Below are 20,095 nucleotides of genomic sequence, written 5' to 3'. Positions count from 1 at the left end.
CTATTTAACATTTGAAGAGAGATAAATGATAAAAAAAAATGAATCTGTTAGTGATATAAAGTAATAAGAAATAAAGATAAAAAATGAAAAATATTTATATAACGGGAAAAAAATGAAGTTTCTAACAATATGATTGTAGTTTTAAATTGACTTAAAAAACAACTGATTTGATGTAAAAAATTTAGGTGATTAGGTGAGTGCAGAAGAAAGTTGATACTCTGAAAACATATAATTTTTCTGTTTTAATTTATATTATATTTGCCTCGAGGGGGCACGAGGCACACGTGGCCAGAGGGTGATTAATTTAGAAATTTTGATAATTCGTCGAGCACATTGACGAGATAAACAGGACGAAGAGTGAGACCGAGGTGTTCCTACAAAAAGTGATAGTTTTCAGACTGACAATAAAAGTTAAAAAAGGAAGGTCTGTTTTCACTTGTTATAGCCATCTATTTTTAAGTAAAATATTTGATTCACACCCACACCGACAGTATTATTAGACACCCAGGATGGAAGAGTGAAAAAAAATATAAATTTTAAAAAATTTATAATGTAATAAAAAAAATAAATGAAAATTTTAAAATAAAAAATAATTGATGTAACATTATTCTTAAAAAAAAATCTATTAACACATGCAAATATGTATTTGAATAACCAATAAAATATTGATCATCCATTAAAATATTATAATAATATATTAAATTAAATAAATATTTAAAAATTCAAACTGTATATCTTTCTCTCTCTCTCCCCCACATTAGGGATGTTGTTTTGGGTGAAAATTAGTTGTTGGGTGTTGCTAGGTGCACCCAGTGTTATTGTTGGTGCACCCAACATCACTTAAAAATGTCAAAAATGTCCCTCCAGTGTTTCATTGTGCGGATCAACTTGATCAGCGAAAGACTCCCGCGAATCAAGTTGATCCGCGAGTTTTCCAAGGATCAACTTGATTCGCAGGAGACTGAATTTTTTTTAAAAAGTTTATTGAAACGTAAAGCACCACCACCACAAATCAACTTGATCCACAACTTTAAAATCTACATGTTAATCAAGTTGATCCTAAATCACCACCACCACCACGCCGCCAAACGCCAGTCGAGGAGAATGCGCGAGGAAGAAGCAGAGCAGAGCAGCACAATAGCACCACCCCAAACATTTTGCAGATCAAATTGACCAAATCCTATTTTTTTAATCTTAAATCCTATTTTTGAGCTACTTAGAGGCATTTTTTTGGAAAAATGAGTTGAGAAAACCCCTTTTAAAAATTTCCAGTGAATTCCTCCTTCAATTTCGAGCGTTTTGACATATTATGGGCCTCAAACGGATATTTCTAATAAAAGTTACAACCGTTTGAAGCTTACGGACCAACTTGATCCGTGAAACACTTCTTAAAAAATCAACTGCGGATCAACTTGATCCGCGAGTGTCTTACAGATCAAGTTCATCTGCGAGCAACTTGCAGATCAACTTGATCCGTGACATACTTGCGAATCAACTTCTTCTATAACAAACTTGCGGATCAACTATAACATCTACGGATCACATTACAACACACGCGGATCAAACAACATTAGTTGGATGCACGGTAATCATTTTAAATGCTCACGGGATGTTTTTGTCTTTTCGCAATGAGTGCTGGTGCCCCAGCGTTATTGCTGGGTGCACCTAGCAACACCCTTAGTTGTTTTGGGCTGTCTTTGCATCTGCAAGTTGTTTCCTACATCTTTTTCGGGATGTTGTTTTTCTTTTTTCCCTTTCCTGGATTGGTCATTCCGAAAACCAAAAAAGGAATGCATAAAATGACAAGTTCCCTAGTGTCCCTGACTAGTAGTTTTAATCTCATCCAACATTGCCTCGCACCTGTTGGGATCAGCCATGGCTTCTTGTTACAAAATTTATGGAATTACAATATAATACTTGTTTCTTGTTGCAAAATTTGTACTCAAAATCAATATTTTTTAAAACTAAGTTCAAACATTTCTAATTATATTTGCATCAGAACTTTTGCCTAGCTAAAATATGGATTCAAAGATTTTAAGTTCACAAATTGAATCATGCAATTATCTATTAAAGTATGCCTTCAGTCTTGTGAGCATGTAAAATCTGGAATCACCAACCAGTTTATAATCAATAACTTGATTTTTCTAATAATATTAAATCACATATTTGGAACTCCTTGGGCAAATATTTTGTCTAACGAAATAACGTGTTTTTTTCTTTGTTATGGATAAGATCATGAAATTAAAATCAATGGTAAAAATGCTTCATTTTTCAGCATAGGTATAACAAATATCAGAGCTTACTTTTAGCTCATCATGGAGTCGGTATGAAGATTGAAGGTATTGATATTAGTTAAAATTGACATTCAGATTCTTAAATGGAATTTTCCTGAGGACAATCCTCGATGGATTTACCATCCAAGTACTCACAATTCATCGCATTCAAGCTTTTGTTAAATTTTTCTCCAAGCTTTGACCATTCAGCTCGAATATGTGCTTGGTTTTTCTTGGCCACTTCTAATTCATTTCTCAAGTGAGGCACTTGTTCCTTCAACTCATCTCTTTGTACTTTGAGAATTTTAGCTTCTTCAAAAACTTCCCTTTTTCTCTTTGTACCTGTTACCTTAGCCGATTGAAAAACAGCAATGTTGGCTTTAATTGCATCTATCTGCTCTTCTAGCTCTTTCTTCCTTTTCTCCAAACATGATAACTGGTTGCTCAACTCATTTTCTAAGGACAAAACTTCCTTGAACTCATTCTTGTTAGCTTCAAGATTTCCTTCTAGTTTATCTGCTTTTGAGATATTGGTGCTGGCAGACTCTATTTTCCTACTAGCATCATTGTAGTCGCAACTCCAGCGAGTGAATTCTCTAGAAACTTCTAATACCAACAACCTCATTTCTACAGAGATTCCATCGTCTGCAGACAACTTGGAAAGGTATTCAATGGCAGCCTTGATGGTACCAGATTGTTCAGTATGCAATAGATCAGAGAAATCTTTGGAAAAAAGGTCCTGCAGTGTTTTCAATGCTTTCTTGGTCTCTTCACAAGGTGTGGAATTGGATAATTCAGTAATGACTGAGGTGTCTTGGGAAGGTGACATAACTGAGGTCTCGGCATCAAGAGAAGCATAAAATGCTTTCATTTCTACATCATCCAGAGTCAGTTCCCCTTGATTCTTGGGAGATTCTATGCCAGGCAGCAAAAGGGGGGAACTAGTTTTTGGATGTAGTTCTTGTACAGGACTGGGAGAATTTTCAATGGATGCAATAGCAGTCGGAAGTTGAATATTTGGAGTCTGAGAAAAACATGGGATTTGAGATTCAGGTTCGACCTTTAATGGGCGAACCATAAGAACTGTGTTTAATCCAGAATCTACAAAATAAGAAAACATATGGTAGTGGTAATGAAAGGTAATCCAGAGGTGTTTTCTATGAACAAATGCTAAAATCACGCACAGCCACATTCCAATTGGAAGAAATGCAAAATGTAATTAAAAAACACAGGACAGGAAACCAAGTTTCTCAACCTGCAACCATAGTTATAGCAAAGAATTTCTCCTTACCAAACTATTATAACTTTGCAGTAAAGCAAATAGTAAATGTTGTCTAAATCAATCTCTTACTCTATTATAGCTACTACATGTTGCATTAGTTCATCAACTACTGAGTTTTATCAGTGACTTAAGGCAGACAACAATATAACAGACTCGAGTGCAGGTGATCAAGTATACTTATAAGAAAAGCTCTGAACTTATAAACATTTAGATGCCATGTCCTTCCCAATTTTTAAAACATTTTCAGCAGTTAATTAATAATTAGTCATATTTTTGTTTGGTTCTATCTACCACAGAATTTTATAATGGAAATTGATCAACTATATGGCAACTAAATGAGTAAAAAAAAAAATAGAGATAACATCAATTTGGGAGAACTAAGATAATGCTTACCTTTGACACTGCTAGGACCTCTAAAACACACCGTAGGCATTGAATCTTGAGTAATAATATCCATTGGTTTAGGACGCTTAGGGCATATGATCAAATGACGCTTTAAATGAGAAGTTCCACAGTTATCTTGCAACAGTTTTCCGCAGTGTCTGCACAGAACTTTACTACCTTCAGTGGTATGAATACGCTGCATTTCTTCCCATACTTTAGAAGTCATTTTTGGGCGCTTAGAATTATTGCAATCTTCATATTCATAATCTATCTCAATGCCTGTTGTATTCTCATTTGTCATTTTCTCCTGTTAAACAAATATCAACTAAACTTAGCAAATCAATTCATTTCGTACTTCAAATTCAAAAGACGTTGCTCACACAATTATCCCAAATAAGATAGCATGACACAATGTGCTGGACTCTTCAAACAGAGGGTTCAAGTCTTGCAAGCAAAAGTTCTATAGGTAAACAAAACATGGAAAATAAAAAGGACTTTCAGTGAGAAAACTTAGACAAGACCATTCGCCACTGAACATATTTGCCCCATAGTCACACTAGAAAACAAAAATTGCATGCTACTCCTGCATCAAATGCATCATCAGTTTAGACCATAGATAAAATGTCTATCTCTAATCTTTTTTTTGGTTTTCCACAATTATCCTCCTTAATCGTGCTCGAGGTATGTATTTCTCCCAAGTCCCAACAGGAATTCAAACCTTGGTTCGCTATGTTGTGAGGGACTAGTCCCTTCTTCTAGACTTAACCCTAGCTGGTTGTCTCTAATCTCCAACACAAGATAAGTATGCATACTGCAATTAGACCATAAGGGTCTGCTACAATACAAAGATAGTTTTAACAATTTGGTTTGTTATCCAGAGTATTTGTATTTTATCATTACTTATTAATTTTAAATGACAGACAATCTCTTCATTCACTATTATAACCCTTTTCCACCTTCTTCAACGTTTCCCTTTTGAATTTCCTCAACATAAACCCAATTTCTCTCCACCCCACTCAAATCCCTAAAAATACCGAAATTTCAGCTTACTTTTCAATTTCCAGTTTCACAGATCTCAACCACACACAAAAAAAAAACAAAAAAAAAATCACAAGTCCTCTATTACACCCTCTTACAATTGAAATTCAATTATAAAACACGAAGCCCAGAACAAAGAAGAACAAGCCTCATACCAACATTGAAATTGAAAGAAAGCTCATGATTGTAGCGTAAAAAAATAAAATAAAAATTGATGAACCAAAATACTAGTTAAAACAAGAATTGGTGAAAAGGGGTGTGTGGTTTTACTTGGGTTCTGCTGTTACACGAAGCGTGCAGAAGGCGTTTGCCGGCGCGTCGATGGAAGTTCAGAGAACGTAGCAGCCGAAGAAAGAGACAGAAACTGAAACTGTTTCAAACGGAGACAATGGACGAGGAACAGAAACTCGGGTATGTAGGTTTCGGGCTTGAGCCCGGGCCGGGCTATGCGGCCACTCATTCAGGCTTCAGCCCATGGGCCGGAGAATTTGACGAGGCCTGGATGAATTAAAGGTTTGTTTATATGAAAGAGTTTTGTACTTTAGTTGAATATATTTGACTTGATGCGTTAATTTTGATAAGTCTTGTATTTTTATTTTAAGGTAGATCTTTTTTTGGTGAAATATTGTAAAGTCTATTAAAATAATATATAAAAAAACAATTGAATTTTCCCACCATGAAAAAACAATTTAATTTTGATAAGTTTTGTTCACTCTCAATCTCATTGAATTTTCCCACACAATTTGATGGATCCTCTCCCTTATTTATTTGGCACCTCCCTCTCCCTCTTAGATTGAGAAAAAATGAAAAAATAAAATAAAATGAGATCCACAATTAAAAAACCACCTCACTTCGCTACACACGATATGTTGGGGGTGGGGATGTTATTCTCTATTTTTTAATTACTTAAAAAGTAAAATTATTTTTTAGCATTAATAAATAAATATTAAATCATTATATTCTAAGAAAAATAATATAATAAAAATTCATACTTTTATGCAAAATTAATTTTTTTTATATAATCAATTTATTTATTTTTCTCTTCCTCATATAAATAAGCATTACAAAATCATGCGTGGCTTATTAAATAATTTTGATGAATTTTCAATAAATTTTAATGATAAATAAAAAAATTGTGATTAAAAGAGTTGTTTAATATTTCTCTATTCTACATATCATAAAAATGAATTCAATAAGAATAGTAATATTCTGACTAAGCATGAAACCAAATAACCTACACGCAATATTTTCATCAAAGACTTTCATCATATAATACATGCAATTTTAAAACATACAATTCATCAAACAGTGATAATAATTGTGGTTCCAATATTACATGAACTGCTGCACATGTAAACCAAACCTAGTAGAAACCTTATACACACAACTTCAATCTCCTTGGTTTCCATCAAATATAGCCATGAATTTCAAGGCAGAAAGAGGATTACATTCTCCCATCAAAGAATTCTTCACCCATCTTATGTTACCCTTTGTTTTCTGGTTCTGGTTCCTTTGCAATCAATGAAACCCAGCCTTCAAGCAACAGCTTATACACATGATCCTCAAAATTAAGCATGTGTACTTTTATTCCTTTCTCCACCAGCTGCACTTTTATAAACATGTATGCAAAGTTAATAATCACTTGTTTCCAGTCTTTTGTATTTATTTTTTGCTGCTTCAAATAGAATTACATGTTATGTTAGTGTCACACAATGATTGGGAGTTAATAATCCTATGCATTTTTCTCTAAAGTGTATATCTCTTTTAGTCTGTTTGTTATTTGTCCAAAAGAAGACATGCTATATTAATATAAGAACAGGTTCAGATTATTAGCCTTTTGAAGCATAAAATAATATGATATTAAAAAGCTTACCCTGTTATCTGTTTCTTCCAACAATTATGAATCATGGAAAAGTTACTATCTGTATTCTCATTTGCTTAACACCCTTTATGGTTCTGCTAGCAATCTTAGAACAGCCTAGAGACCTAATACGCAACAACTCAAGAAAAAGACCAGTAAATAAATAGAGACACAAAAAAAAGATGCATCTTTCTTCCGTAGACTAAGTGGTCAGAGTTGACACCGTATGAAACTAGGGTACTAAGCAGTGCCATTAGACTATTAAACTATTGTTTATGTTCTTTCAAACCACAATTTGGTATCAACTTGGGAAATTAGAACATAATTGTACCGGTTAGAGAAAAAGGGTGTCTAGAGTATAAATTATCAAGAGAGATCCTGTTACCAACTTTAAATGAACTCCGAAGGAGTGGTCTAGACCAAAGGTGAAGTTGATATGCTACCTAAAACGAGATTTTAGGATATTAAGTAAAATATGCAACACTCAACGCTGGTTAAGAGAAACATGAAAGCAACTTCAAATATTTGATCTGTCTCTGTGGAAAGCTAAGTTAATATCTAATGCCAGGTTCTAATAGTACCCCAAAACCTTTAGTTGAGAAACGAAAATTTCAAATAAACAAAGAAGGCAAGGACTCTGCTATAGTGCTGAGTTCTAAAAAATACAAGTATATCCAGTATTATGGTGCATTGCACATATTAGTAAAATCCAGGATCACAAAGCACTTACAAAATGCAGAATCACCATGCAGTCACTAACAAAATCCTGCATCACCAGGTCCATATCTATTGAATTTCAAGCATCACAAGCGTCCATTCGACAGAGCCAAAATTGAAGAAAAATCAGAGGATATACCTCTTCTGCATATCTGATAGGAGCTTGAATACCATGAGCCAGAAGAAGGTAGATGCAAGGTGAGAAATTCCAACGTGCACCCAAACTCAATAGTTCTTTAGTGATTTTTGGCTCATAAACCCCATTTTAACTCGGCCTTTCTTTTTCAGCCTCACTCTCCGGTGCGGTCGAAGGTTTTGCCACCAACGCAGCTTCTTCTGAGAATGTCCATTCCTTAACTGTTTCATCCCATCAAGCTTGAAAGGATTTGGTTTCTTTGAATGCCGGATGTGTCTCAGGACCCCTTCCGCAAGTCTATGAAACTGCCCGACATGGTTTCTCTGAGGCAACACTCTTGCAACAGCCCCTCTCCTTGTCTTGTCTACTTTATTTGTTGTCACCCCATGCTTGACTTTATGGTGGAATACATTCTGCAACTGATTCCACATAGTATGTCTATGACCATGAACATCATCATCATGATGATGGTAATGGTGATGGTGGTGGTGGTGGTGAAAGATTAGTCCTAACTTATTTTTCAGCCTCCTTAGTCTTCCAACTGTTTCCTTAGGATTTCTTTCGCGGTGATGTCTATATGGTTTGAAACTGCCAAATCTACGAGAAGTACCACCTTCCTTCTTGAGATATGAGTTGTTGCTCTCTTCTGAACTTCCCTCATATGCTGAATCCACCATCATTGCGGATGAGGGATACTGTGTTCCATCTGGCAAAGAGTAGTCCTCAGAGTCACTACTACTATTGGCACTGCCTTGCCAAGAACTCAAGCGAAAAGAGTCAGAGTTTGAGTTTGCCTCCTCCAGTTTATGATCTTGTGGTAGAACCCTTGTCTTCCGTGGTTCAAGATGGCCAGTCTTATGAGTTATTCTTCTGTCCAAAACTCGAGAGTCTCTGTGTTCATGGGAACTTACCTTAATCTCACTGGATCTCTGGTCCAATAGAGTTGGCTTCATTACCATCTGATGAAGTGGTGGCTTTTCTCTCCCTGAAATAAGGGCCTTTGATCCTGCTAACTTCTGTGCATAGGAAGATTCAGAACCCTTTTCCTTCCGATTCTGATCAGTCTTTGACCAAGCCACTGGATTTAAACGGACCATACTTTCCCTGTTTGTTTTACTTACTAACATAGAGTGCTTCTTAGTATGCTCATCTTGATTCAAAGGGACCCTCAAACCTTGAATACACTCACTAGCTTGACTCCCAAAATAGGCATCACCGCTAACTAACCTTTTCAGTGACTTAACTCTATCTATCATAGCTATGTTTTGTACTGAATTTTGAATCCTATTCCGACTTCTCAACCACTCTCCTACCGATGCCTGCTTGGTACCAATCTGCTGTGGTATATCAATGCTCTTTGCAGATTCTGCACCATTATGATGCCAACGATTCTGATTTGCCATCTGACTCTGACTCAATGATCCATTTACAGCACAAAAGGGTTCCACTAATGCATTTGATGAAATAGAATTTTCACCCTTAGAACTTTCATTACATGTCTTCTGATTCACCAACCTACGTCCATCCAAGAGGGACTTTCCACTATTCATCTGACTTCCTGAAGCCCCATTGTTTCTCTTTATTACAGGACAGTCTGAATTTGCTGCCTCATGTGTAGTATGAAGACCTGCACTGTTCTTAGTGGAACCACTTAAATTTGAACAAAGTTGGAAAGCCAAAATCCGGGACTCAATTCTTTTGATTGCATTAACCAAATCATCAGAGAAATCACCCTTTTGATCCGGATGTTCAACCTGTTTGCCAGCATTAGAATCACTTTGAGCTTCTTGAATTCTACTCTGCAATGACATATTATTCTCTTCATTTTGCTCACCAGCTTTTGCATCAAACATTTGTAATGATTCTTCTGTGTTCTCACCATCGCCATATAAAGCATTTACATCATTATGCTGTTGCTTGTTAAGATTACTCTCTATGTTGGGAAAAATGCCATTGTCATTAGGTAGATTTGTTTCCTTGACTGAATTCTGTTGCATCACACTGCTTTCCTCACCTATGCTGCATAGTGTGTTACATTTTGTTCCTCCATCATCAGAGATGCAAAACTTCGACAGCTCTGGCAGTTCTTTCTTTGATAGTAATTTCAACTGAGGCTGCTCTTCCTTCACTGAAGTCATTTTACTGCAGGTTGGATATGTTACAGAGCTTTGAGAAATGTTGGCTGCCACTGGAGACTTTGAATCCTGCACAGCCACGCGTTTTTCATGTTCAAAGGATGTCTTAAGTAAAAGAAACCATATTCTTTATGTTGTTGGTATAAGACTGAGTTCAGTGGATGCTAGAATTTGAAGCATTGCTGTAAAAGTGCATATCATTCCTTTCATTCATTCAGGTCAAAAATAGAAGAAAAGAATCATGATCTCATCCCCAATTTTTTACTCCTAACAAAGAAGGGTCTCATTGTAAAATGATGAATCATATGCACCTTTAAACGAGTCTCAAAAACACTTTCAACAGCAACATCCAGCAAACATTTCAATAAAGCTCGTGCCCTATCAACCAACTGCCACAAACAAGAAAATATAAATCTCAAGATTTACCAATCAAGTAGCACTCAGATTTGTCTAACTAGCTATAAAGACTATTGATAGAATAGAATACAGCAGCAACAATATTGCAAAGGAGAATCACAAAACAAAATTCCTTCTAGAACAAAGCTCCCAAAACTGAATTTCAAAACGAGAATACTCTACTTCCAAGTATAGTTACACCTTATTAAATACTTTTACCTATTTAAAAATATTACATTATTTGCATCCTTTCAATGTGATGCTTATTTTTCCTTTTGGTAAATATTATCAGAGTTTAATTTTCATAGACTTTAAAAATCACTCTAAGTATGACTTTTTTATAACAAAAATCTATCAGTCTTTTTGTACAGGAAGTCGCATTGTTGAGTTAGTTGGGATATTCTATAGTTAATTTTCCAGTATGTTGTTAATCAGAAACAGCATATTATGATTTACTCAATTCAAAGAACAGTTAACAGCATTGATGTACCAACACTACATAAGGTCTTCATCATATTATAATTTGATTTAAAATGAGAAAGAAACCAACACTACATAAGGTCTTCATCAGTTAACAGCATGAAGAACAGTTTGTCAGTGTGAAGTAAGATAATGAAAGACATCAGTTAACAGCATGAAGAACAGTTTGTCAGTGTGAAGTAAGATAATGAAAGACATCAAATAAAAACCTAAAATCTGGACGTAGATCTAATGATTCGGTTATAAATGAAATAAGAGATCTTCTTAATAGTACGGACTGTGAGTATGAATTTTTTTATACTGCGGGAACATTTTTTTTTTCGATCTTTGTTTTCTTATGGAATCACACTACACATCATTTGACAAAAAGAATAAGAAAATGAAAAGTATAAAGCACTGACATCCTTCGAATTTGAATTTTGCAATGAGAGGCTATTATCTTCAAGAAGTCTATACAAGAGTCTTATAGCGCGGAAATTGCAATGCGCTTCCTCAAATTCCATCACAGTGTGCTTCTGATGTTTGAATTCTAGCAAGCATTGTTGTTTTGGCTTCTATCTTGTGTTATAAATTGGTCGCCTGAAAGTTGAGGAAACTGCATGGGAGCGTTACTGAGCCTAAATAGTGACCAAAAATGAAAACAAGAAAAATGCAAAAGTACCTTCAGCATTGCGGTGAATAAATTTGTGGAAGAAGAAGAAGAAAGAAGGAAAAAAAAAAAAAAAACAACCTGAACCCATGAAAGGAAGGAAACGAAAATGTGGCAGCAGTTGCAATTACTTGTAACTGCTACTTATGATGTCCCACATTTGAAAACTTGACACGTCATAAAAACTAATATTTACATTGAACTCTCAATTTTTCCCACATTGCCCTTGGCAGATCCATTGTCAATTTTGATCTGGCAGTTCTTCTTCATCGCAGTGCAAAATTGACAACGCCATTGTCTCCTTTTCTTTTTCATCGCATTGCAAAATTGGATTCCATTGTCAATTAAGAATGAAAAAGAGCACCTAATTGTTTCAACACTGGAAATTTCAATGAAAAAAACTGTTTTCTTTCCCCTATTAATCACTTTGAAGGATGTTATTGTTTTCCTTGAAACCCATCAAGTCAAGGTATTCCCAATTATGATCAAAACAAAGTAGAGGGTAATTACACACATTCCCTTGTTTGAATGCATTAACAACAACATCACAATTGATTTTTACCCAGAACCAAAATCCATCTTCCTTTTGGTAAACCCCCATATTTTTATCAGTAATCGTTAGTTTTTTTGTTAGCGGCAAGATCGAATCCACAGTGTTTCCCTTCCTTCTTTCCTCCTTTTGTGATCCGTAATTGTTAGTTTTTTGTTGGTAAAAAATTGGTTAACTAATTTTGTTTTAGGCAGCTGTAGCTGTTTTGATGAGTTTTTGCAATCTCCTAAGGAGCTTTGTCCTATTCTCCACAAGAACTGTCTATGAACTGTGTTTCCTCACCTTTCTTGGTCCAAATTTGGTCGTTAGTTAGGCCACAGTACAAGAAAAAGAATTAATTCTTATTTTTGTTAATTTATTCATGAGTTTAATTTCTATAGTGTCAATCAATAAAAAATGGCAGTTGTTATGAATTTTAATATAGTTATATATTATAAAAGTCAATAAAATTACCAAATTACCATATTTAATTTGTAAAGATGTTTACATTATCTTTGTTAGGAACAGAACTAAGCTAACTACACTGAAATACACTAATGGTTATCTTCATAGTTCTTCTCTGTCATTTCCATTCATTTAGTGCTTATTTATACGTATAATTGTTTGTCTGCTAGTGAGAATATTTGCCTAACAGAATTGCACTATTGCATAACAGAATTGTTCTAACGAATTCTGTTATGACCTATGCTAGGTTGTGTTGAAATGGCCTATGTGCTGCTAGGTGTGCTGATTGTCCTTGCTGTTGCTAACAATCTTGATGTAAAGCATAGTAGTCATAGCCATTAATTTTGCATTCATCTTTCCGAGCTTTGATAAAACGCAACAATTACCAAGCTATAACTTGCAGAAGAACAGGAATAGGCCTTACTTTCAACATAACAATAAATCAGTTCCAATAATAAGGAAGAAACAGATTATCGTAACTAAGAGGATTATAGCACACAAGCAGAATCGCTAATTGGTACTTCTCTGATTAGATTCAGATCCCATCACATGGGAACCCTTATCACTTACATTACAGAGTTTGTGTCGTTTGAGACAAATTGATCTTCTGGATATGCACAAGATATTCTAATTCCATTGGATCCCAAGCCATATTCGAGACATGTTGGTATTTCTTGCTAGGAACACGATCCTCCTATTTCATTGGATACAAAGTTACATTGTTAACCATGATATATATCTCATGTTTATTGTCGGTGTTCTCAAATAATTTTAAGATCAAGTAAACCAAATTTATTATAAATGTATAACTTTCTAAAGACAATCAGTATTTAAGATTAATTTGATCATGCTCACATTAATGTCACACGAAGATGTACACATGAAATATCTATTGCAATATATGTATAAGGTCTCATGTTATTTGAATACTGAGCTTCTCGCCTCAAGGTGTTAAAATTCTTTAGTAACTCAGCAGAACCTTTCAACTTTATTTTTATCTTAATAATAAATTACTACATATTGCAAGAGTCAAACATGCTCCTATGAACACAAATATTAAATAAAATTTATTTTACCAATATTCATTTGAAAAGAAAATAGTGAATCATCAGAATAAACATGTTTATCAAACCATAATATTTTATAAATATGGTACTTTAAAAAAAAGCAAGATAGAGAAAAAAACATACAGAACATTCCAATGCATATAAATTTGTTCGAATTTATGTGATACTGCATAGTGACATAGATTAAAAAGTTAATATGATGGTGCATAAATAGGTATTAGAGCTCACAATATGTAGAATATTAATGCACAAGACCAATATGCAGCGTGTTATTTAGCTGTGTTTTGTTCTCAGCAGTTAACTGTTTCTACAAGTTAGTTAGATGGAACTCTGCTAGTTTTAGTCGGTTAGATGATTCTTAGGATTCTGATAGGATATGCACTCAGTTGCGTCCTCTACTGGATGCTCTCTATAAATAACTGCACAGTGTATTATTTCATCATATATTGAATACTGGATACTTCAATTTTGTTATGCTTCATATAGTTGCAATTTGTGTGATATTGTTGGCTTCCATGGGCTTGTAAATATTTTTGTAAGTAGTAAATTATATTGTAAAGATTCATATCTGAAATCAGGTAACTGCAAATTTCAACTTACCTAATGTTATGTATTTTTACTCTTAAAGAAGTTGCTTGGTTGAGTTTACCAGGAGATTTGGAGTAAAAGTAACTTCTCTTCTACCTAAGGAATCATGGTTAGAATAAATTAGGGGTAAGAATTGAAATAAGTTTAGACGGTAAAAAATCCTTAACATTACCTTGAGAGTACTTTTGGTAACCCAAAGAACCTAACACTAATGCTTCGACAACTATCTGCACTAAGTTGTCATTTTCTACGCCCAAGCTGTTTGTTTTCTTGTCTCTTGAACCTCTGTTTTAATGTTCTTATTATTATTAAACTTTACATTTTTGCATCTTTATTCTAAAATATATCAATTTTCTTTATTTCATCCACTAACCTTTGCCATTGGTAATTGCTCCACCGGTGAGGAGGTTCTGTCATTGTCGTTTCCATCATTGCTGTTACATTCTACCATTTCACTCACTTTGGCTTCATATATGCCATTACAGCCTTCAAAGTTTTGTTTGATGGTGGAAGGTAAATGTTGCTCTTGCAAACCTGAAAATCATAAATCATTATGAGTACACCTTGTTCCTTGTCCATTTTTTTCTATTGCCATGTCAGCAGGGAATAGATTAAAAATTTATCATGATATGGACATTGAACACCAAAAGATTAAAAGTATAATTCCTCCTTTTTATTTCTAAGAGCTAACTTTTATATAACCTCAAGGGTGACTATTTTTGCAAAAACCCATTCATAATTTTTTACCATATTTTTTAGAGTAAACCAAAATTAAAGTAAAACATATATAAAAAATACAAATAAAAAATCTTGCAAGGATAAGGAATTTTCGTTTAATTCAATAGAAAGTCTTTTGCCACTTGTCTGAAATCCCTCAAATATCCTTGTAAAAGAAAACAAAATCTTTTTTCCTTAAACCAAATAGGCTGATGTATAAATAAAGAAAAAGTCAAAGATGAAACATAATATCTATTTTTCTAGCATGATGCAATGATGTAGCTCGTTGGGATTAGTAAATTGAACAGGTTATTTAAAATTATGAAGTTACAAACACAATGGTCAAATCAAATTTTACAAATAATCTTGTCACATTTTATTATCATATAGTTTATCATCTAATAGCAATGGATTTTCTCTTACAGTGTGAAGATAACATTTTATGATTAGTAATAGGGAAAGCACAAACAAAAGATATACCATAAACAAACTTACCTTGGACACTGGTGATGCATCTCCTCTGCCATGATACCATCAACTCCAATGATGGAGAAGAAAGCAAGGAAACCATTTCTCTGCCCCGCCGCTGCTGTAAATCCAATGAAGCCATTCGGCGTTGTTGCGATAAACCTAATATAGCCAATCTTTTTCGCTGCTGCACAAATTGTAAAACTCCCATGTCCAACCGTAAATTTTGTAATGCAATTTCATAACCTGTTGGGATAATAAATTTGAATAACTTGTTTCAAGTTAGTAAGTCAGAATACTGATTAAATCAACTGTTAAAAATAATGTTTTCTTCCTAATTCATCATCTAGAAGAATTTAAATTCTTCTAATTTACTTATACAAAAAATTGGCATGGAATCATTTATATTTCTGCAGGCAAAAAATTAATAATGCACCACAAGAGCACTCTAGCCCTGCTACTTGTTTCTGTTTCCTTTATTATTTAATTAGATGAGAAAAATATACTGGAAAAGAGAAATTAGTAATAGTAAAAGCACACAAAGAAAGAAATGCCATAAACGAATCCAATACCCTGGACACTGGAAGTGCTAGTTATTCCAGTTGAATTTGAATCCCAATTCATATTATTTTTGCATGCTTGAGGTGGAAGCAATGAAAATGACTCTCCGCCCTGTCTCACATGTGGTTTTAATGAAACCAAAGTGGTTTGCTGCTGCATAAATTGTCTATGACAATCAACTATGTCCACCAATCTTTGCTTCTCTTTAAAGGATGGTTGCTTATAAGGATTGGTGAATTGGACATCATCCATGCTACTTTCTGGTTTGATTACATGGAGTCCAGTTTGCTTGACAATCACATCCTTAGGGGTTGGTTCAATACCAATGGAAACCACCACATGATTCCATTCATTTTTTGTGAGAGGTTTATCTAGACACTCTCCGAACTTCATGTATTTTGTACCAATGATAAGTATATGATAATCTAATGCTCGGAAGTCTAAACAACACCTCTTTTCAGTTAACTGTGTCTCCATTGTGTTGCCATTGATGGTCATGATGGGTCTAAACAAAATAGAGTCCTTACCCATTGGTCCAATAACAAAACAGAGATCCATGACAGGGAACTTGTTACGAAACCAGAAAGATAATGATGGACCTATACTTTGTTGCTCAAACCACTCTGGACTCCTTGTTCCCGGCAAACAAAACATGGTGTTTCCAGTCTCATGTAGCTCCTGATAGTCATAAATAATGCATAAGTTTAGCAACATTAACTAGATTATCAATTATTAAATTATCAAATCAAAAGATACATTTAAAAGCAACCTGATTCAATAACATGGCTGTACAGCAGAAACTCAAGGATTTGCAATTTCCAGCCGAGAAATATTCTAAATTTGGTGGAATCCCTCTAATTTCTTGAAGATGCTCACAATTATCCAAATTAAGTAATATTAAAGAGTGACATTCTTTGATGCATTCAGGAAGAAATGTGAAGTTATTGCACGATAGCTCTAACTCTTTCACATTACTAAACCATGCTAAAACCATGGGAAAATATTCATCTGATAGATTGCAGCCTGAGAGACAAAGACAGTTTACATTTGAAGACATTGAGCTCACTTCTTCTTCATCCTTGTCTTGTTTTGGCAATAGCAACCCTTTGCATCCCAGAGCAAAAATCTGAGCCAGTTCTGGCAACATGACAATGCTAATCGGTAGCTGAACATTTCCACAGTCAACCAGCACTAAATCTCGAAGTCGAGCAAGATTTCTGAATGAAAATGGGAATTCTTTTAAAGGAGTGTACTTCAACTCAAGCTGTGTTATATTTTCCATCTTTCCTAAAATTTCTGGAAAACTCTCAAGACTTGAACAAGATGAAAGATCAAGTTGTTCAAGAGAGATTAACTTGATGGGTGGAAAACTCATAAGCTTGCCGCAACCAAAAGCACTCAAGATTTTAAGTTTATCTAGAAAACCGACCGAATCATGAATTGCAACTAAATTCTCACAACATTCAAATGTCAATTTTACTAAATTCTGGAGACTGGATATGTCAGGTATCTGGGTTAAACATTCAGTCCCGTCAAAATTTAAAACTGTGAGATTCATGAACTTCTGCAAAAGAAAAAACAAATAAGAACCAAATGAACAATATTCAAGTGAATTGTTAATATATATATATATATATATGATCATGCTAATAAACTCATTGCACATACCTTCGATATGCCAGATAACTCAAGTGATGTAAAACAACTTCTGGGTAATTTGCATATGGCAAGTTTGTTTGAATGAAAATCGGTTGGTAAATCCTGTAATGGGTAAGTCCACCATTCTAATACTCTTAAACTATTTGGAAGATGTGTGGGACCTTTTGAAAAATGAGAATTTCTAATAATTAATGTTTTGAGGTTTTCCATCTTCTTGAAGGCCTCTCCATCCCATTCTACATATGCTTCTTCGTCTTCTTCAAATAAGGGGAAATCCAAAGAGATTATTTCAATCTCACTAGTCCCCTGTCAAAACAGAAGGCACAAAAGACACAAACACAACAGTTATGTGAGCATACAATAGTCAAAGAGATAAATCAATTATCAGTGTTCAAAATAAAAGACGCAATAATCCATATATCTTACTGTATTTTCTGCTAAAACTTGAATTATATCTTTATGGAACCATAGCCTCCTGTGTTTTCCAAGCTCTTTCGGTGATTCTTGTCGATCAATTTCTTTACCCATAACCTCTATCAATTCATGAAGTGTCACACGGCCATTCTTAATTTTTATGAGAGATTTGTCAACCAACACTCCTATGCCATATTTCATGCAAACACCATAATGAGCACAAAGTATATCTTCAACCTCTGCCAATTCATATCCTTTCAAGCAACAAGCGATGTCGAGAAAAATTTTCTGCTGATCTTCTTCCAAAGCATTATAGCTTACCTTAAGTATATCTTGGATCCTTTTATTAGGAATTTTTTTATACTGTTCTAACGCAGATTCCCATTCTTTTATGCCTTTCCCAAACAATAGAGAACCTACAACTTCCAAAGCTAGTGGAAGGCCAGAAGCATAAGCCACTGCTTGGCTTGAAATGTCCTTGTAACATGGATCAACTTTGTCATCTTTAAAAGCATTCCAACAAAGCAATTCAAGTGATTCTTCCTCATTTAAATCCTCTACCTCATATTTTCTATCAACCCCATGACTTGCAAGCAAATGTTTGTCCCGAGTAGTTACGATGACTCTACTGCCAGAACCAAACCAATTAGGCCCTCCAACAGTTGCCCGCAGTTGTTCTAGTTTGTCAACATCATCAAGAATTAAAAGAATCTTCTTTCGCTGGAGCCTGTGCTTTATTATTGAAATTCCTTTACTAACACTTCCTATCTTAATATCCTTCTCTCCAACTATTTCAGAAAGAAGCATCTCTTGGAGATGTATTAACCCGTGTTTAGTAGCATTTTCTCTCACATCATCAAGAAAACATAAACCTTTAAATTGGTCTGCAATTGAATTATAAACTGCTCGAGCAAGTGTTGTTTTGCCCATGCCGCCTATTCCATAAATCCCTACAATGTGTACTCCAGTATCAGATTCAAATTCCAGAAGTGACTTTACTGTTTGTACTCGAGACTCCAGCCCAACAGGGTAATCCGCAACATGTAAAGGTGTACGGTTAATCTTGTTGGAGATCTCTTTAACTATCTTCCCAATAAACTCATGTTCATATTCATTTCTGCCCAATCAAAGAAGTTTTTGTGAAGTCACACTAAAATCACCATATTCATGTATTGACAAACGATAATTACTTCACTAGAATTCAGATTGTTAAACATGCAATGAAAAGTTTAATGAATATGTAATGCGAGTGCAAAAATTTTACATTATTAACCAATCAGAAATCATCATTGATATAACTTTTAAGACAGTTATTATGAAAGTCAACAAATGTACCTATATGATGAAACTTACCTTGACAGTATGACAGTTTGTAATTTGATACCAGGGTAAAAATCTTGTTACTGCATGTATTATTTACTCAAAATTAAAAGAAACAAATTGTAAACCATGGGTGAGACCACCAAGTGATCATGGTCCCGACCAATCTTGACCTTGACTATGTCACGTGGAGATTGATCGGGACCATGAACACGTGATTGTATTGGAAAATCTCGTGAAGAGGGGTACTATACCCAAGTTTGTAATGCTTGCCAGACACATCAGCTGCTTGGTTAAGAGCCATCTTCCATTTCTGCAACCTCTCCATGTTCTCCTTGAGGTTTTCCTTGCTACTTGTGAACCTTTCCTCGTGCATAGCCAACGCTTCTCCATAACTCCCAGACTGATGCCGCACATGACAAGGATCCACATCATAAAAAATGGGAAAAATCAACCGACCCTTTGCCTTAACACACTCCATGATTTTAACAAGTTCATCTAAGCAAAACGAAGAAGATGCATAGTTCTTAGAGAACACAAGGATGGCCATCCTAGACTGTTTAATGGCCTCAACAAGTGCCGGTCTAATTTCATCACCTCTTTGAAGCTCCTCTTCATCAATGAAGGTATGGATTCCCCTATCACTTAGAGCATTATAGAGATTGCCAGTAAAACCGTAGCGAGTATCAGAGCCTCTGAAGCTGAGGAACACATCGTAGCTGAAGGATGCTGACACAGTCATGAGAAGAAAGCTTAGTATGGATGGAGTGATGAGTCTTGATAGTTAGACAATAATGAAGAACAATCTGCTGGTAAATGAGAACCTGAAAAAAGCTAAATGGTAAGTACTAACTACTAAGTAGCAAAGCCAAGAACATGACAATTCACAAAGTCAACTATTGTTATAGAGATTTCTCATTAACATCAAGTCAGCAATCATCTTCGGTTAAAGAACC

At 34.8% G+C, this 20,095-nt stretch overlaps 2 protein-coding genes across 3 annotated transcripts; both read right to left on the bottom strand.

Annotated features, from left to right (window-relative positions):
- Positions 1 to 2,348: 2,348 nt before the first annotated feature.
- LOC100527367 (uncharacterized) lies at positions 2,349 to 5,537 on the bottom strand. The gene is made up of 3 exons (XM_003549120.5): positions 5,248 to 5,537; positions 3,949 to 4,246; positions 2,349 to 3,374 (listed from the first exon to the last, which is right to left on the bottom strand). The coding sequence occupies exons 2-3, from the start codon at positions 4,238 to 4,240 to the stop codon at positions 2,374 to 2,376; spliced, it is 1,293 nt and encodes a 430-aa protein (XP_003549168.1). The 5' UTR covers positions 4,241 to 4,246; positions 5,248 to 5,537; the 3' UTR covers positions 2,349 to 2,373.
- Positions 5,538 to 6,223: 686 nt separating this feature from the next.
- LOC100814962 (TMV resistance protein N) lies at positions 6,224 to 20,095 on the bottom strand. Of its 2 annotated transcripts, XM_014768624.3 has the most exons (9): positions 19,394 to 20,089; positions 17,832 to 18,936; positions 17,415 to 17,711; positions 16,516 to 17,310; positions 15,758 to 16,424; positions 15,213 to 15,431; positions 14,374 to 14,534; positions 7,569 to 9,895; positions 6,224 to 6,580 (listed from the first exon to the last, which is right to left on the bottom strand). In XM_014768624.3, exons 1-8 carry the CDS (start codon positions 19,879 to 19,881, stop codon positions 7,781 to 7,783), a joined length of 5,847 nt encoding a protein of 1,948 aa, XP_014624110.1. In that variant the 5' UTR covers positions 19,882 to 20,089; the 3' UTR covers positions 6,224 to 6,580; positions 7,569 to 7,780. The 2 variants fall into 2 exon arrangements, with proteins under 2 accessions (XP_014624110.1, XP_040866585.1); XM_041010651.1 differs by lacking the exons at positions 6,224 to 6,580; positions 7,569 to 9,895 and adding an exon at positions 11,222 to 13,039 and having other exon boundaries at positions 19,394 to 20,095.

This window comes from Glycine max, chromosome 16 (genome assembly GCF_000004515.6).
Source record: "Glycine max cultivar Williams 82 chromosome 16, Glycine_max_v4.0, whole genome shotgun sequence".
NCBI lineage: Eukaryota > Viridiplantae > Streptophyta > Magnoliopsida > Fabales > Fabaceae > Glycine > Glycine max.
This window is presented reverse-complemented; position numbering and strand designations above follow the sequence as displayed.